Source organism: Euleptes europaea, chromosome 21, assembly GCF_029931775.1.
Source record: "Euleptes europaea isolate rEulEur1 chromosome 21, rEulEur1.hap1, whole genome shotgun sequence".
NCBI lineage: Eukaryota > Metazoa > Chordata > Lepidosauria > Squamata > Sphaerodactylidae > Euleptes > Euleptes europaea.
Window position 1 is genome coordinate 2,543,844 of NC_079332.1, and position 18,492 is coordinate 2,562,335.

The 18,492-nt window shown below is 48.3% G+C and overlaps 1 protein-coding gene across 1 annotated transcript; it reads right to left on the reverse strand.

Annotated features, from left to right (window-relative positions):
- On the reverse strand, nucleotides 1–12,249 carry BMERB1 (bMERB domain containing 1). Its single transcript, XM_056866426.1, has 6 exons — nucleotides 12,138–12,249; nucleotides 3,572–3,695; nucleotides 2,786–2,859; nucleotides 1,651–1,765; nucleotides 697–779; nucleotides 1–128 (listed from the first exon to the last, which is right to left on the reverse strand). The coding sequence occupies exons 1-6, from the start codon at nucleotides 12,241–12,243 to the stop codon at nucleotides 1–3; spliced, it is 630 nt and encodes a 209-aa protein (XP_056722404.1). The 5' UTR covers nucleotides 12,244–12,249.
- Nucleotides 12,250–18,492: the final 6,243 nt, after the last annotated feature.

Consider the following 18,492-nt stretch of genomic DNA (forward strand, 5'->3'; position numbering starts at 1 on the left):
CTACATGATAGCGCATTGGGTGGCCCCGCAGCAATCTTTAATAATCGCCATTCCCGTTTTCGCGATGGTGGGCTTGTTTGGAGGAGGAGGAGGAGGAGGCGGTTCTGCCTTCTTCTCTGCTGGCGTACCTGCGGCAATCAGAAGGGAGCGTCGTTAACGTCGGGGCTGCGGTCCGAAGCTCCTGCCCCATGGTACTCGCACCATTCCTAGCCCGAGCCGCAGCGTGGGGGGCGTTGGGGTTACACGGAGGAAAGGGTGCTGCGGTGCGGCAGCTGTGTGGCTTGCTCCAGCAACCAGTGAAGTTGTCTGGCGGGACCGTGGCGGTGCTCAGCGGGTCAAAGACAAGTCCCTACGCCTGGGGACCCCAATGTGGTGCCGGTGGGGCCAGGTAGGGCTTTTGCCCAGCAAAGCTTCTCACTGACTGTTGGAGGTTTGATTGGCTGTGCAGATTTTTTTTTTTTTTTTTAATGTTGCTTTGGCTGGAGATCAGCTGTAACAGCGGGAGATCTCCAGCTCTAGTACCTGGAGGTTGGCAGCCCTACCTATTCTTCATGTGGTGGAGGTTGCTCATGGCATGCATCAGTCACCTAAGGGAGGACAGGAGGAATGACAGGTCCCAGAGAGCAAGGCAGTCATGATCCACTCTGTCGCCTGGGTATCACCTTTGCCACACCCCCTCGAAAGGTTTAAACTCACCAGTTGGAGACCTTGTCACTTTGTCTAAGGGTTTCAACTTGATACGGAGAAACTCGGCCATTTCTTTGTCTTCTTCTTTTTCTCTATTAAGTAAAATAACAGTAAAAAGGTAACGGTCCCCCCTGTGCAAGCACCGGGTCATTCCTGACCCATGGGATGACGTCACATCCCGACATTTCCTAGGCAGATTTTGCTTTATGGGGTGGTTTGCCAGTGCCTTCCCCAGTCGTCTTCCCTTTACCCCCAGCAAGCTGGGTAGTCATTTGACCAGCCTCAGAAGGATGGAAGGCTGAGTCAACCTTGAGCCAGCTACCTGAAAACGACTCCCGTTGGGATCGAACTCAGGACACGAGCAGAGCTTTTGACTGCCGTACTGCAGCTTACCCCTCTGTGCCACCGGGCTCTTAAATAACAGTAGGGCCAAAAATATAATAATCCTCAAACTTCCTTCATGGCTAGGGTTGCCAGCTCCAGGTTGGGAAATACCTGGAGGTTTTGGGGTGGGAGCCTGAGGAGGACGGGGTTTGGAGAGGGGAGGGACTTCAATGCCATAGAGTCCAATTGCCAAAGCGGCCATTTTCTCCGGGGGAACTGATTTCTATCATCTGGAGATCGGTTGTAATAGTGGGAGATCTCCAGTCACCAGGTGGAGGTTAGGGTTAGGGTTAGGCAACCCTGTTCATGGCTCTGGACAGAACCCCTGTGGTCCTAAACCCAAAGAACTTCATACATGCTTTGGGCTTTCATGCCATCCTTCCCACTATAGGCCTTCGTGTCCCTAAAAAGTAATTTCTGAAAGTTAGGGGCCCTTAAATACGGAGTGAGATATGGCATGGAGGGCAGCCGCCAGCGATGCTTCCATCCACACACTATACCTGACGTAGCGATGCTAGAATGTGCTCTCCGTTTGTCGAAGGACACCTTGTCCCCAAACAATTACCGTTCACGCCTTACCTTAATCTCTCCACTTCAGCATCATCCACCAGGAAATCTCTTTTTTGGACCAGTTTATGGATCTTCTGGATGAGTTCGTCCTCTCGCTGCTTTTGCTGCTTCGTCTTGTCTTTTTCTGTCCAGGAGAAGAGGAGATGGGTTGAGTGGAGAGTCGGGAGAGTTGGAGCCGTCCATTTTTTCTACCGTTGCAACAAGGAGGAATTTGGGAGGGGGGGAAGCTAATTTGACCACAGAAAGGTTAGGCTGGGGATCATGGGACCTGCGTGGGCAAAAGCCATGTGGGATGGAGTCTGTAGTAAGGAGGGGAAGTGGGCGAGAACAAGTGGAACAGCGAGCTGAAGCCAGCCCATAATTGTATTTCTCCAGTTCTAATTTTGCAGAAAGTCTGTTTCCATGGTACGTTTGGCAGTCGCAAACATTTGTGCAGCTCCAATCTGTGAGCTTCTCACTAACACCCTGTGTTGCGCTTGGGAGTAGAAATGTTGGGCGAGTTATGAAGGGTCATGCCTTCCAGCCCCACATGAAAACATGAAGCTGCCTTCTACTGAAGTCCATCAAAGTATTGTCTACTCAAAGTCCATTGTATTGTCTACTCAAAAGTCCATCTGTATTGTCTACTCAGACCAGCAGCGGCTCTCCAGGGTCTCAGGCAGGGGTCTTTTCCATCACCTACTTGCCTAGTCCCTTTAACTGGAGATGCCAGGGATTGAACCTGGGACCCTTCTGCATGCCAAGCAGAGGCTCTACCACTGAGCCACGGCCACTCCCCAACTCACTGGTGGTAGAGTACAATTCATGGAGCTGCTGGGCGTTGGTTTTTCATGGAGGAATTTTCTCTTATTCCAACCTGAAGTTGTAGATTGGATCTATCCAAGGGGACCCTGTGTGCCCCCTTGGCTTTCACCCTTCTTGCTTGGTGACCCGAATCTAAAGAGGATAAACTGGTTGGGGCTGGGAGATTCTACCTTCGGTTTTGATCTACCTTCCTGTTATATGTGGAAGTTTTTGTTTTGGCAACTGGAAGCTGGTAGACGGGCATTCCATCACGATGGGGTATCTGGGGCTTTTTAATGTTGGTCAGTTTTCCTATTTCTTGCGGTGCTTGCAGCGTTTGCTAAAAAAACAACAACATTACCTGGAGTTGCGACTAAGTTCTGCAGCTCTTTCTTAAGATTCATGATGTCCTTGCACAGTTGGACGTCATCCATCCTACAGAAACAAGAAGGGGGTGGGGGAAATAGACTGTGATATGTTTTCGTTAAGTCTGTTTCTGGAATAGGTTCATGGGATTCATTTATCTATTGCCGCGAGCTCTTTTTAGGTTGAGAATTCACTTGGCTGCAAGGAAGATCCCGATGTGATACCTTTCCTCGGGATTTTCTTCCACGGCGAAGTTTTCCAGGGATGCTGTAAAGTATATTAATCGCCAAAAGCACAAAAAAACCCAAATTGAGGGTTAAAATTGCAAATTGAAGGTTATTTTTGTTGGTTTTGGGGAGAATTATAGCTGGGAGCAGACAGACTATAGCAGTTTGTTAAAATCTTTTTATGCTATAGCAAATTGTCAGTTACAAAAGTACAGAAAAATCCCACCTGGGGGAGGAGGAACGGCCTCTGCAGGCAGCCGAAGGAAGGAAAGTGTGGGGGAAATGGTAGGGTTGCCAACCTCCAGGTACTAGCTGGAGATCTCCAGGTATTTCCCAACCCAGAGCTGGCAACCCTACTGTGGCACCGTGAGCAAGGGGTGCTTGCTGCTATCGGTGGAGTTTTCAGATGCGTATCAAAGCTGGACCCGTCTTTCTTCTTACGTTATTTCAACAATTCCCTCCGGGAATTATTTGATCATATGTGTTTTTAAAGCCTGGTATCTCCAAACCGTTTGCTCATTCTTCTCCAAAGTGGTCAAATCTTGCTTACTTACATGAACCGGAGTTCGGACTCTCTTCTGACTAATACTTCCCGAAGCCTCTGGATCTTGGCCATTTCCAGTTCGATTTCGTCAGGCATCATGGTGTTTTCAGCCATTGAAATGATGTCAAGTTGATCTGTGCAGATTTAAGATAAGACAGGAGGTAGATTACATTGGCCAGATGGGCTTTAAAAAAAAAATTATTTTTTTCAAAACAACACAAAAAAACATCAGGCACAAAACAACCAGTACACAATACACACAACCGTGTGTATGTGTGTGTGTGTAAAGTTGGGAACTGGCAGACTATAGCAGTTTGTGTAAAGTGCCTTCAAGTCGCAGCCGACTTATGGCAACCCCTTATTGGGTTTTCAAGGCAAAAGACTAACAGAGGTGGTTTGCCAGTGCCTTCCTCTGCACGGCAACCCTGGACTTCCTTGGTGGTCTCCCATCCAAATACTAACCAGGGCTGACCCTGCTTAGCTTCTGAGATCTGACCAGATCAGGCTAGCCTGGGCCATCCAGGTCAGGGCACACACAACTGTACATTTACTAAATAGGGTTGCCAACCTCCAAGTACTAGCTGGCGATCTCCTGCTATTACAACAGATCTCCAGCTGATAGAGATCAGTTCCTGTTGTGCCTGAGTAATCACACCTGCATCACATTCAGACATACATGCAAACTACATGAATAAGCTGCTTACAAGTAAAACCACAGAAACAGCTTCCCGGTGCCCCCCCCCTTTCCTTTAGCGCCAAGCACCCATTTCCAAAGGCTGGAAACTTGCCTCTCACATAAGGGAACGCTCCGACAGCCTCCCTCCCACCTATTCCTCCTTTTTTTATAAATAAATTTTTATTAATTTTTATAACATAAAACAAAACAAACAAATACAATAATAATAATAATATCAAGAAAATTAAAAAAAGAAAATACAAAAGAGTATCTATATATACTTATTAATACGTTCATAGTCATCCTCCTTTTTGATACTTTCCCTTCGCCCTGCAAGGGAACGCTCTGAAACTGCTCAATAAGATAGGCTCCATTCATTAACGTAGCGAGGCTCGCGCACGCGCTGAAGAAACTAATGACGTTGCGTTGACAAGCTAAAATCGGATGTTAAGAAAACGTATCATCGTTGTATTGGGATGTCAAACGTCTATAAAACGTCTTGCATTTGCCCTGCCTCGGTGCGACAGGATCACAGAGCTGTTTTGTCTGTATTCTGGCTCACCCGGTTTATGACTTCTTGGCCAACAAAGCAAGCTGTATTCAACCGACCTCCTGCCCTCAATTGCTCTCATTGGACTCTATGAGAATGGGGGAGCGCATCATTCCCCTGGAGAAAATGGCCGCTTTGGCCATCAGACTCTATGGCATTGAAGCCCCTACTGTCAGTCTTCAGTACCTCGTTGCGTTTCAGCAATAGTAAACTTCACTCCAGACGTTGCAGAGAGTTTTAAAAGTTTTATTAAGAAAGCAAACGGGTCAGTTGGTCTATACAAACTTAAGGTCAGAATACAGGTTGGGGAAAGACTGGTCATCTTTGCTGGGGCCCGACTGGACGCCCTCGCTGATACCTCCCCACTCCAAACCCCGCTCTCCTCAGGCTCTGCCCCCAAAATCAGGCAACCCTATAAATTAAAACAATAAACTCCTAATCTGCTATTCAGTGGACTCTGATCTGGAGAACCGGGTTCTCAGCTAAAGCCGAGAGGGGTTCTCGAGGGTCCCACACAGCGGTCTTTCCTGGCCCTGCTTCTCCCAGGTCCTTTTTAACTGGCGATGTCAGGGACGGAGAACCCAGGCCTTCTGTAGCCCAAGATCTATCCCTGAGCTATGACCCCCCCCAAAAAAAATTTAATTACAGCTATTGAAACCAGTTGCTCACTTTGCAATCAGGATAACTATCTAGGGAAGGCAGCAGGAGACTAAACCAGGGACATTTTTAATTCCGTCTGAGCCAAGCAAGCACTAATGTGGAAGTAATTACAATAGAGGAAAATCAATCCATTAAGTTATGAATATAAAATGAGGGGTCCGGAGGGTAAAGCAATTTATACCAAGTTTTGAGAAGACAGTCCGTTAACTTAACAGTTGCATGGGCGATTCTCGGTGCACCAGCACCCAAAGGAATGTGACCCACCCTGCCGCGCAAAGGGACGTAGAAAGGGATACAGGTGGAGCATCCATAGTGCGGGATGGTGCTTTTGCATTACCAAATCTACATCATGCTGTCGGACCCATGCGCCATATTGAGCCAATCGGGCATTTGCCCCAGCTTTGAGGGCCACTGGAGAACATCTGGGCCAGGACCCCCTAAAACCTGGCGCTGACTCTGGTTACTTTAAAGAGGGGTGAAGAAGAAGAGTTGGCTTTTATACCCCACTTTCCTCTACCATAAGGAGTCTCGAAGCGGCTTACAATCACAATCCTATCCTTTCCCCATAATAACAGGCACCTTGTGAGGTCTGTGGGACTGAGATAAGGTTTGGAAGTACCTGGAGGGTGGAGCCTGAGGACAGTGGGGATTCAAGAGGGGAGGGGCTTCAATGGCATAGAGTCCAATGGCCAAAGCATTGGACTCTATGCCATTGGAGGACAGTTGTAATAGCGGGAGATCTCCAGCCACCACCTGGAGGCTGGCCACCCCCTAGCCTGAGAGGGTTCTGAGAGAACTGTGACTGGCCCAAGGTCACCCAGCAGGCTTCACCTGGAGGAGGGGGGGAATCGAACCCGGCTCTCCAGATTACAGCCTGCCGCTCTTAACCGCTACACCGCGCTGGCTCTTTATGAGCAAGGCTTTTCCTCCCATCCACCCCCATCCGTCGTTGGCAGACAATATTACATACTTTAACGTCCCCGAAGAGTAGAGCATCATGCATAGCCTAAGATGTGTGTTAATTATTGTGTGGGAAAGCTCCTTGGAGGGGCTTCTGCTTAGCCCACACGCTGTGCCATTTTTAAACGCAGATAAAGCAGACAGTCAAGAGAAACCATTGGACCCGATGGCCTGGTTTGCACCTAAAAAGGACATAGCGGTGCCTTTCCCTGCCTCCCTTCCCATTTTTAACAGCTGTGTGTTGTAAAGAGATTCTCCCCCAAGTGTGGCTTCATGTCGTCTCTCCTTCCATTGCTCTTTTGTATGTCTTCGCTCTTTTTAAAAAATAATTCGCCTTGCATTATTATTCGCCGCCGCAAAAGGACGGCTGCTGGCAGCCCTCCAAAGTGATCCAAGTTCCTATACATCGCACGGCCACATTGCGCCGTCTCCTGAAATACAAAGGGTTGAAAGGGAAAGGATTTGGGCTGAGTCGAGGGTTGCCAGCTCCGGTTTGGGAAACACCTCGAGATTTTGGGGGGGGGGTGGAGCCTGAGGAGGGTGGGGTTTGGAAGACCCAACAAGAGATGGACGGACTCAATAAAGGAAGCCACAGCCTTCAATTTGCAAGATCTGAGCAAGGCGGTCAAAGACAGGGCATTTTGGAGGACTTTCATTCATAGGGTCGCCATGAGTCGGAAGCGACTTGACGGCACTTAACACACACACGCTTCCAGGTGGTTAGTAGCACAAATAGACACTTCTGCGTACTAGTAAGTTACAACCCCAAAACCAAAGACATATTCAATTGAATGCAAAATTTCAATATCAGAGATTTTAAACAACAGCAGCTTACAAAATCACGTAAGATATTGTTGTTTAAAATCTCGGATATTGAAATTTTGCTTATAGGAATATTTTTTGCATAGAGAAATTATAAGATTGTCACATTGTGATTTGTTGTTACAACTGAGTGATTGTTATCACACATCAATAAGCATTGGGTATTTTGTCATAATATATGAGTCTTGTGCTGTTTCTTCTTTTGTTTAGTGCACTCTGCAGCATAGGTGTATATATTTTCTGAACCTCCAGGTACCAGCTGGAGATCTCCTGCTATTTCAACTGATCTCCAGCTGATAGAGATCAGTTCCCCTGGAGAAAATGGCCGCTTGGGCCATTGGACTCTATGGCATTGAAGTCCCTCCCCTCCCCAAACCCTGCCCTCTCCAGGCTCCACCCCAAAAGCCTCCAGGTATTTCCCACCTTGGAGCTGACAACCCTAGTTATGTGGGTCTTTGGTACTTTGCCTGAGAGTATCTGGAACCTGGAATCGCTGGTCCAGTTTGGCTTCTGGAAAATATTCGTGTGTATGTATAACAAGAAAAGAGGAAGACCCAACAAGAGATGGATGGACTCAATAAAGGAAGCCACGGCCCTCAGTTTGCAAGACCTGAGCAAGGCGGTCAAAGATAGGACACTTTGGAGGACTTTGATTCATAGGATCGCCAGGAGTCGGAAGCGACTTGACGGCACTTAACACCCACGCATAACGTTTAGAAAGCCAAACCCAAAAAAAATTAAGCTATATATTGAAAGTCCCCAGCCGCGTGCAGTTAATAAGCTGAAAATGAGCTGAATTGAATCTTCCGCTCTCAGATAAAACAGTGACATTTGAAGCGTGATATAATCCTTATTCCCTACTGAACGCCTTTCCCCAGTTTTAACCCTGGGCATGACCCCTTTTTCGGTTGTACTCAAGGATAAAAATCAGTGTTGAGCCTTATTGTGTCCGCTGCCAACATCTCATAAACTGTCAGCATTATTCAGTCATTTCTTGTCTCCCTTCCTTGCGGAGGAATGCCGACATGTAATTATCCCCAGCCTGCTGTTTTTGTCAAGGTTTCTAACAACTCAACTTCCCTAAGTGTTTAATTACACAGTGCTTTAGCATTGCGTTTCCCCCCTCTTTACCCTCCTGCCAAAGAGAGGGAGAGGAAGGAAAATACATCTTTTGTATTTCTCATTACTTGCAAATAAAGTAGCTTCTTTGAACGCATGAAGGTGCCTTATACTGAATCAGATCCTTAGTCCAGCGAAGTCAGTATTGTCTACTCAGACCGGCAGCGGCTCTCCAGGGTCTCAGACTGAGGTCTTTCCCATCACCTGCTTGCCTGGTCCCTTTAACTGGAGATGCCGGGGATTGAACCTGGGACCTTCTGCACGCCAAGCAGATGCTCTGCCACTGAGCCACGGCCCTTCGATCTCTGGGCAACATTTGTGTGTATTTGTGTCTTCTGTTATTTCCTGTGATTACATTTTACATATTTTCTTCTTTGGAACCGTTCATCATTGTATTAAAACAACTGATCAAAACCGTTTATCCGACAGAAGAAACCACCATGATGAATACTAGTTAATATCAGAGAGAGAGAGAAAATGAGCAGTAACGTCCTAAGCAACTGACAAAAGACTTTGGTTTCCCCACTTCTACGCACGAAGCCAGCTGGGTGACCTTGGGCAAGTCACAGCTCTCTCAGCCCCACCTACCTCACAGGGTGTCTGTTGTGGGGAGGGGAAGGCGATTGTAAGCAAGTTTGAGACTCCTTTAAATGGCAGAGAAAGTCAGCATATCAAAACCAGCTCCTCTTCTTCTTCTTCCTCCTCTTCCTCCTCCTCACCTATTTTTTTATGACTGGTGGATTGTTATGCAAAACTGGGCATTTATGAATGCTCCAACCGTCCCTGGGGACATTCTGGTTTCTGTCGTATTTTTGCCGTAGGGGTGGCTTCTTAAAATGCTTTTAATGAACTGTGTGGGTTGCTTGTTGTTCTGTGGGGTTCAGCTCCCAACCTCAGCATTTCTCAAAGTAAAGTATTTCAGCATGGAATAGCTACACCTTTTCCCTGGTGTGCATGCGCATGAATTGTGTACGCAGGAGCACTTAAGTCCCATGCTCTGTGCATTTGGGCACTCCACGCAATTGGTGCATCCTGTAGGCCATTTATTCGTGGGAGGTTTTGCCTTGGATTTGCTGCTCTCTAGATGCACATTTTCCCCATCCAGTTTCTCAAAACTCAAAAATAAGCCCCCATGCAGAGTTTTGAAAATTCAAATGGGGAAAATGTGCATCTAGGGAGCGGCAAATCCAGGTCAAAACCTCCCAATGCATAAATGGCCGTAGTGTATTGCAACATTGGTAACACGTTTTAAGACAATTGCATTTTTTCCCCAAATATATTTTTGAATGGCAAGAATACACGTTAACGCCAGAAGGCAAGCTCCACGGGGGTTTTGCAGGCTATGTTCTTGCCCACATCCTGTCTTAGCTCTTGCCTGTGAAAATCACACATGGTTTGTGCATGATGCCATCATACACAACAGGGGTTTTTTCCCCCGTGTGTGTGTGTGGGGGGGGGAATACACCAGGAGCCACTTAAAACTAATAAAAAAATAAGCAGACTTTTTTAAAAACGGCTGCAATCTTATACACTAATACAAGCACTTATCTCCTATAAAGGCGGTAAGCTAAGCTCAGTGCAGGGGAATGTACAACCAGGTATGGCCCATCTCTTTTACAACCTGCGTGGGAGAACAGTTCCTACAACGCCAGCTTCAGAGTTTGACTAGGCAGCTGAAATGAAGGTGCTAAAAATCCAGGGGTGTTCACTTAAGCTGCATCTTAGCATGGTGTAGTGGTTAAGAGCGGTGGTTTGGAGCGGTGGGGTCTGATCTGGAGAACCGGGTTTGATTCCCTGCTCCTCCACGTGAGCGGTGGAGGCTGAGCTGGTGAAATTGGATTTGTTTCCCCACTCCTACACACGAAGCCAGCTGGGTGACCTTGGGCTAGTCACACTCTCTCAGCCTCACCTACCTCACAGGGTGTCTGTTGTGGGGAGGGGAAGGGGATTGTAAGCCGGTTTGAGTCTCCCTTAAGTGGTAGAGAAAGTCGGCATATAAAAACCAACTCTTCTTGTTGGCTGGGTGAGACCCTCAACACAATCACGAACTGGCTTCTTGGGGCACAGAAGTGACATGCCTAAAAAACTAAAATAGATAAATGGCATTCTGGTCGAATTGTGATAATTTGTTTGCTGAGCCTTTTAAGCACATTTTGAATTTTGAGGAAGAGTAGAAGAAGAAGAGTTGCTTTTTATACGCCGACTTTCTCTACCACTTACGGAAGAATCAAACCAGCTTACAATCACCTTCCCTTCCCCACAACAGACACCCTTTGAGGAAGGTGGGGCTGAGAGAGCTCTAAGAGAGCTGTGGCTTGCCCAAGGTCACCCAGCTGGCTTCATGTGTAAGAGTGGTGAGCATCTGCTTGACATGCAGAAGGTCCCAGGTTCAATCTCTGGCATCTCCAGCTAAAGGGACTATGCAAGTAGGTGATGTGAAAGACCTCTGTGCCTGAAACCCTGGAGAGCCGCTGCCGGTCGGAGTAGGCAATACTGACTTTGATGGACCAAGGGTCTGATGCAGTAGAAGGCAGCTTCATGTGTTCATGTGTTACTGAAGAAAACAGCGGAAAAATGTCTTGGCGTATCCGCCGAAGTTAATTCCTCCTCCCAACCCAGAGGAGGATAATAAAGTGCTCCATTTTTGGCAGATTGCTTGAATCAGCAGCTACGGAGGGGGGTGGCATGGGATCGCACCTTGTTCATTGGCGCTTTTGGCACGGCGGCTGTCATTGGCTGTGCGCTCAGGGACGAGCGCAGGACGCTCGTATTTACAATCGGTTCTGGCCCTTGGGAGCCATTGTTAAGCCGTTCAGTTTTGGAAAGGCCTGTTGTGCCGCTGAGCAGTTCCTGATCTCCCCCCACACACACTGGGCACAATAAGAAATTGCGAGGTCAGTAGCCCCCACCTTCTTATTGCTTTGGCCAATATCCTCGGTCAGTCTTTATTGCAGCCCCTGGGCCATTCAGAAGCAGAGTAAAACCGATAAATAAAAACACTAATATGAAATAATTATCTACATAAAATCTCTGTATACACGACTTATCCTAACGCGTCTAAAAGGTTCAAGGTTAGGATCTGAGTAAATTATGCACTTGATGTTATCTCATTGCAGAACCTTTGCCACCGATACAGTAGTTCGTAAATACGCCAGTAAAGCAAGAGTACATAGTTTTAAGGTAAAAGCAGTAGACACTTAACGATAGCAAAATTAAAACAGTTCCGATCTTAAAATCATAAAATGCAACGTTAAAATCTTAAGGCCAATGCCCTGTCAGTCCTTTGCCCAAACCACATGCTTTTGAGATGCCAGATGACAAACAAAGGACAGACGTCTCCCCCTTCCAGGACAGCAACCCCTTTTATGCATCTCAGAGGGAAAATTCTCGTTCATCCCCATTTGGCACATTGGGGGGTGGAAGCGGGGCTGGCCGAGGCTTTATTTTCAAAGCATGCAGAGGGAAAAAAATAAGTTGGGCCGCGAAATGCACCCCGCCGACACCTTTCCCCAGTTCTCTGCCTCCGCCTGCGGGACGTCAGAAGAGGGTTTACTTCCCTGGGTACCGTTTTTTTTTTGGTTCTCCATCCAAGGCAGGACCTGATTGGGGGCGAGGAGGAAGGGGAGGGATGCATAGCATCTCTTTTCTGTTGCGCCGGATGGATGGATGGCCAGCCGAGCTCCCCCTCTCCTTCCCCAAGTGCTGATGCGGAGATCTGAAGGGAGATCTCCCCCTCGCCACCCCCACCGAAGAAGCACCCCTGCTCAACCCCAAAAGCCAAGCACTCACTTCTCCCCAGCCCGTCCGCCTTCCAGTCTGTCTCGTCCACTGCCCCGTAGCGTCTCAGAGGCTTCTCCGCCTCCATGCTGGCCGAGATGGACCTCTTCAGCTCCATGCTGAAGCGCACGCAGGCTCTGGCGGGGATCCCCTCCTCTTAGTCCATCCCAGCTAGGGGGAGAAGGGGACAGGGAAAGAGCAGCCGGACTTCAGTGGTGTTTTTTTGTTTCCCCCTCCGACACCTGGACTGATGCGCTCTCACCGCATCCTCTGCCCCGACGCGCCGCTGGTACCCAAGAAAGGAGCAGGAAGAAAGGATGCAGGGCGCGTGCGCAGTGGGGAGATGCTCCTTAGCAGGAGCGCCGGAGGGGAGGCCGAGAAAACAATGGGGACCAACAATGGGCTTGTGGGGGACCAACAATGGGCTTGTGGGGGGCAGGCAAGCAAATGCCAAACCGGAGCAGGCAAGGGGGGGGGGCAACTGATCCTCGCCTGAGCTTGCCTGCTCCTCGATGTTGTTAGGGGGAGGACGGTGGGACCTCTTGCCGCCCCTCCCGGACCGGGTCGCCCACCTCCAGGGGCCACCTGGAGATCTCCCGCTATTGAAATCCATCTCCAGAGGAGCGGCTGTTTGTGAGGTTCTCCAGCCAACCGCGGCGACCCCAAAAAGTCACCCGCTCAGACAGGCAGGTCTAAAGCGGGTAAACGTTTATTCAGGAGCCGCAGGTACAGCATAAGCCAGGGGTGGGGAGCCTTTTTTGTCCGCCAAGGGCCATTTGGATATTTATAACCTCATTCGCGGGCCATACAAAATTATCAACTTAAAAATTAGCCCGCCAAGCCCCAAGCAAGCAGCTGCCCCAGATGACCCCCCCCCCCGTGCGTGCAAGCAGGCAGGCAAGCAAGCAAGCAAGCAAGCAGGCAAGCAAGCAGGCAGGCAGGCAGGCAGGCATCCAACTGGTGGCTCACTCGCCTACCTGGTGGCACAGGATGGGCGAGTGCGGATCGCCAGTCTTAGATCCTTCTGAGCTAGAGATCTGTCAGGACCCACGAAGGGCCAGACCAAATGGTTTCGCGGGCCCTAAACGGCCCCCGGGCCTGACGTTCGCCGTCCCTGGCATAAGCAATCCACAGGTTCAAAGCTGCTAATGACAAACCAAACGACAAAGCATAACTTTAAGCATTGAGTCATCCCAGGTGCAAAACCAAGCGGCCTGGGAATTAGGAGATAACGGTGCCTAGCAGGACATAGGGAGTGAGCAAGCCAAAATACTGAGGTTGCCTGCTAGAGACTCAAGGTCAGGGCAGGGGGGGAGACAAGGAGCGGGGATAGCTTGAACAGTTCCAAGAAACAAAACCAAAGGATACGACTTGAACAGTCCTGAGCCTAGCTCATGTCAAGAGCCTGCCTGGCACGGCTCCTGACAGCTTGAACATCTTAAGAGAAACAAAACCATTAGATACACTTGAACAGAAATAAGCATGACTCTTGACGATAGATACACCTGAACAGAAATAAGCATGACTCTTGGCATGCCTCCTGACACTATTAGTCAAAATGGAGACTAGTCATGATGCATCCCTATTCTCTCCAGTCTCAGAGGAGCAGGCCTATTATATTGGGTGCTGTGGGACACAGGCAGGATGGTGCTGCTGCGGCCGTCTGGCTTGTGGGCTTCCTGGAGGCACCTGGTTGGCCACGGTGTGAAGAGACTGCTGGACTTGATGGACCTGGGTCTGATCCAGCGGGGCCTTTCTTATCTTCCTTCCTTCCCTCCATCCCTCCTTCCTTCTTTCCTTCTCTCTAGTATCAGAGGAGCACGCCTATGCTATTAGGTGCTGTGGAAGACAGGCAGGATGGTGCTGCTGCAGTCGTCTTGTTTGTGGCTTCCTGGAGGTACCTGGTTGGCCACCGTGTGAACAGACTGCTGGACTTGATGGGCCTGGGTCTGGTCCAGCATGGCCTTTCTTATGTTCTTATGAAGCAATTTTCCTCCAGTCCTGGTGTTTTTTTTTTGTTTTTTTGGCCATCTTCTGGGCATGGAGTAGGGGTCACTGGGTGTGTGTGTGTGGGGGGGAGGTAGTTGTGAGTTTCCTGCATTGTGCAGGGGGTTGGGCTAGATGACCCTGGTCCCTTCCGACTCTCTGATTCTCTGATTTGATTCTCGTCGGACAGGCATTCACGCCGCTCTTCCCAGGGAGACCCACCTGGAACGGTCATTATTTGCACACAGGCTCCAGGCTACGCACGTCCTCTTCTGACCTGTCCCTCCAAGGTTCCCTTCAAACTACCTGAAAGCACAAGAGACGTGATTTTGCAGAGCGCCGTGGCGCATTCAGAGGAAAAAGGCCAGACAGCGCCGTGAGTCACAAGCGAAGGAGCAGGTGGCCGTGAAGTTTTACAGCTAATTTGGGGTGACGTCTGGGTGGCTGGGGGGTGGGCTGGGTTGATTCATTGGGTGTAATGAAGCGCACGCTGGTGTGGGAAGGGAGATACAAGCCCCATCTGGGCTGGGATGGGAGGTGTGGAGTACAAAAATAAAATAAAATACAACGGCTGCCAGCCCCTTTTAGCGTCCTCTAGCTCTTCAAAGCAACAGCCAAAAAACGCTTCGCCCAGGCGTGGAGTGTAGAGAAGAATGTAAAGGAAGGCTGACCTGTTTGGGTTGTTCCCGTGTCGACGCGTGCCGTGTCCTTTTGCCCGTTCTCGCTGGTAAGAGAAGCCGCTTGCGTCAAATGTTCCCAACAAAACTTTTTATTTCAAAAAATGTTCTAAAGACAGCCCGGCAAAAGGAGGGGGGGAGAATGTTAATGGTTTAAAAACCACACCACTGTTCAAAATAGGCAAAAAAAAAAAAAAACCTCTGAACTCTTTAGGAGGAAAGAGTTTTTCTAACACCTGACATCTTTTAACAGGAAAGTATGAGGAATTGAAGGGCCTTTCTAGAAGAAGAGTTGGTTTTTATATGCCGACTTTCGCTACCACTTAAGGAAGAGTCAAGCCAGCTTACAATCCCCTTCCCTTCCCCTCCCCGCAACAGACACCCTTGGAGGGAGGTGGGGCTGAGAGAGCTGTGACTAGCTCAAGGTCACCCAGCTGGCTTCGTGTGCAGGAGTGGGGAAACAGATCCAGTTCACCAGACTGGCCTCCGCCGCCCATGTGGAGGAGTGGGGAATCAAACCCGGTTCTCCAGATCAGACTCCACCTCTCCAAACCACCGCTCTTAACCACTATGCCACGCTAGTTCTACGTGCCCTGCGACTTGGAGCTGTTAGGCAGTACAGAGTTCAGCAAAGACACGTGAAATGGTTTGTATGCCCCCAGGAATTATCTGTCCCCACCTCCTGCAGCAAACGCTGCATTGAAACAAGTGTGGTGGCTAGGGATGCCAACCTCCGGGTGAGACCTGGAGATCCCCCAGAATTGCAGTTCATCTCCAGACTACAGAGATCAGTTCCCCTGGAGGGAATGGATGCTTGGGAGGGTGGACTCTCTGGCATTGTACCCCACTGAGGTCCCGGTCCTCCCTAGGGTCCACCCCCAAACCTCCAGGAGTTTCCCAACCTGGATCTGGCAACCCTACCCCCTCCTGGCAACCCAGTGGCTGAGTGGCAGAACTGCCATCAAGAGGGCATTGGGCAGGATTAAAAGTTGGGCGCGTCCGGCGGGGTGACAGGTTGCCAAAAACGGCACCTGCCCTCCATCCCCGCAGCTTCGCTCATTCTAATCGAGTTGTTCATCCATCGTTCCTGTCCTGTCCCATCGGTTTAGATTGCTGCGTGTACCGCGGAGCCGTCAGAAACATAATCGGGCCATTATGAGTTGAGTTTTATAATGCCAAGTAAGGCTCTTTAATCGGCGCTGTGGGTCTACCGATGGCAGATCCGCTGCTAATATTCCTGCCGGGATTGAGCGGCGGAGATAAAAGCAGGCCAAGCATGAAATGGGAGTTGGCTGAGCATATTTCAAAGGACCATTAAACGTGGCCCTGACGCGTGACCGTCCTCGGAGAATCGGCAGCGTGACGAAACAGGCCGGTGTAGACATAGCAAGAGGTCGGAAATGAATTCTGGAGCAAGTTTCTCCCAGCGCTGGCTATAGGACTGGGCTGTTGCAGCATGTGTACACAGGGAGAACGATCACAAAGGAGAAATTGGGTTTATCCATAACTAGGATTGCATACCGAGGATCTGCACCTAGCCTACCTCGCAAGGAAGGGAGAACCATGTGTTCTGCCTGGGTAAAAACACTTTGGGACAGAAAACATAGCCCATAAGGAATCCGAATAATTAGTTAAATAGAAACCACTGATGAGTCAGTACTAATTTCTCCCCTCTACAAGCAATTGAATATTGCTGGGAAAGTAAATTATACAGTTAATATTTCTCTGCAGCGAGGCTAGCCGATGGGACGCCCGCATGTTTGCAATGCCCTGTAATAAGCAAACTGCTTCAGTCCCAGGAGATATTGCCCAGCAATATGGAAACTGCAGCACAGTCAAACTGGCTCTCCTTGCGTGGATGCTGAAATGAAAACATTTTACTGGCTACACTGGCCACTAGCGACCCGATCAATAAAACACCTACCGGCAAAATACAAAGCAAATAAAGCTGTGGACTTTATTTTTGGACTTCTAGTTGCCTGTTTGTTTCATATTGTATATATCCTTGGATCTTTCTCATGTTTATTTGCGTTATTTTGTATACTCACTTTGTATTTCATGCTTGCAATTGTTACACTTGGTTTTTTTGTGGATAGATACATAAGACTGTCATTTAAATTTGTAGTTCAAATAGTCATTTGATTTTAAGCATTTTGCTGGTTGTTCTCCTGTAACTTCCAGGTACTAGCTGGAAATCTCCCACTATTACAACTGCTCTCCAGCCGGTAGAGATCAGTTTGCCTGGGGCATTGGACTCTATGGCATTGGAGTCCCTCCCCTCCCCAAAACCCCGCCCTCCTCAGGCTCCGCCCCAAAAACCTCCGCATGTCAAGCAGAGGCTCTGCCACTGAGCCACAGCCCTTCCCCCAGAACATAAGTAAAGCCATGAACACATGAAGCTGCCTTATGCTGAATCAGGCCCATGTTCCATCAAAGTCAGTATTGTCTGCTCAGACTGACAGCGGCTCTCCGGGGTCTCTGCAGCTTGAAATAGCTCTATTTATCCTGATTTTTGATACTAACAATTCCTGGTCTGGACCACAGTCAGCTCTGGTCTTGTGTTAGCAGACAGAATAGAGCTTCTCCCTCTTCTGCTTCCGATTATGTAATTTATTTGATTCCTCTATTGGCCATCTGGAAACGTCCTTGCATACAGTTGTCTGCTTGGTTGCCTGAAGCATGTGTTTGCAATGAACAATTGTTGGCTTCACTCAACTACATGAGTCATTCTCCTGATTCATTTCGTAATCCTGGTCCAAATTTTCCAACAATATTTGTTTCTGAGTCCAGGAGCGCCTTAGAAATGGACAAAGTTTTTGGGGAATGAGCCGTTCCAGAGTCAAAGCTCCCTTTTAAGCATGTCTTTAAAAACACCAATGCACATCGGTTGCTTCTTTTGTTGGAATAATGCACATTGGTTGCTTCTTTTGTTGGAATAACGCACATAGGTTGCTTTTTTGTTGGAATAATGCACATAATGCACATTGGTTGCTTCTTTTGTTGGAATAATGCACATAGGTTGCTTTTTTGTGGGAATAATGCACATAATGCACATCGGTTGCTTCTTTTGTTGGAATAATGCACATCGGTTGCTTCTTTTGTTGGAATAATGCACATCGGTTGCTTCTTTTGTTGGAATAATGCACATAATGCACATCGGTTACTTCTTTTGTTGGAATAATGCACATTGGTTGCTTCTTTTGTTGGAATAATGCACATTGGTTGCTTTTTTGTTGGAATAATGCACATAATGCACATCGGTTGCTTCTTTTGTTGGAATAATGCACATAATGCACATCGGTTGCTTCTTTTGTTGGAATAATGCACACCGGTTGCTTCTTTTGTTGGAATAATGCACATCGGTTGCTTCTTTTGTTGGAATAATGCACATAATGCCCATCGGTTGCTTCTTTTGTTGGAATAATGCACATCGGTTGCTTTTGTTGGAATAATGCACATTGGTTGCTTCTTTTGTTGGAATAATGCACATAGGTTGCTTTTTTGTGGGAATAATGCACATAATGCACATCGGTTGCTTCTTTTGTTGGAATAATGCACATTGGTTGCTTCTTTTGTTGGAATAATGCACATAGGTTGCTTTTTTGTGGGAATAATGCACATAATGCACATCGGTTGCTTCTTTTGTTGGAATAATGCACATTGGTTGCTTCTTTTGTTGGAATAATGCACATAGGTTGCTTTTT

Excerpts from the sequence above, each read along its gene's own strand:
- BMERB1 (XM_056866426.1), bottom strand. The coding sequence starts at position 12,243 with ATGGAGCTGAAGAGGTCCATCTCGGCCAGCATGGAGGCGGAGAAGCCT. Across the intron at positions 1,766-2,785 it reads GAACTTAGTCGCAACTCCAG|AAAAAGACAAGACGAAGCAG; the intron begins GTAATGTTGTTG and ends TCTCCTGGACAG. Across the intron at positions 780-1,650 it reads GCTGAAGTGGAGAGATTAAG|AGAAAAAGAAGAAGACAAAG; the intron begins GTAAGGCGTGAA and ends TTTACTTAATAG.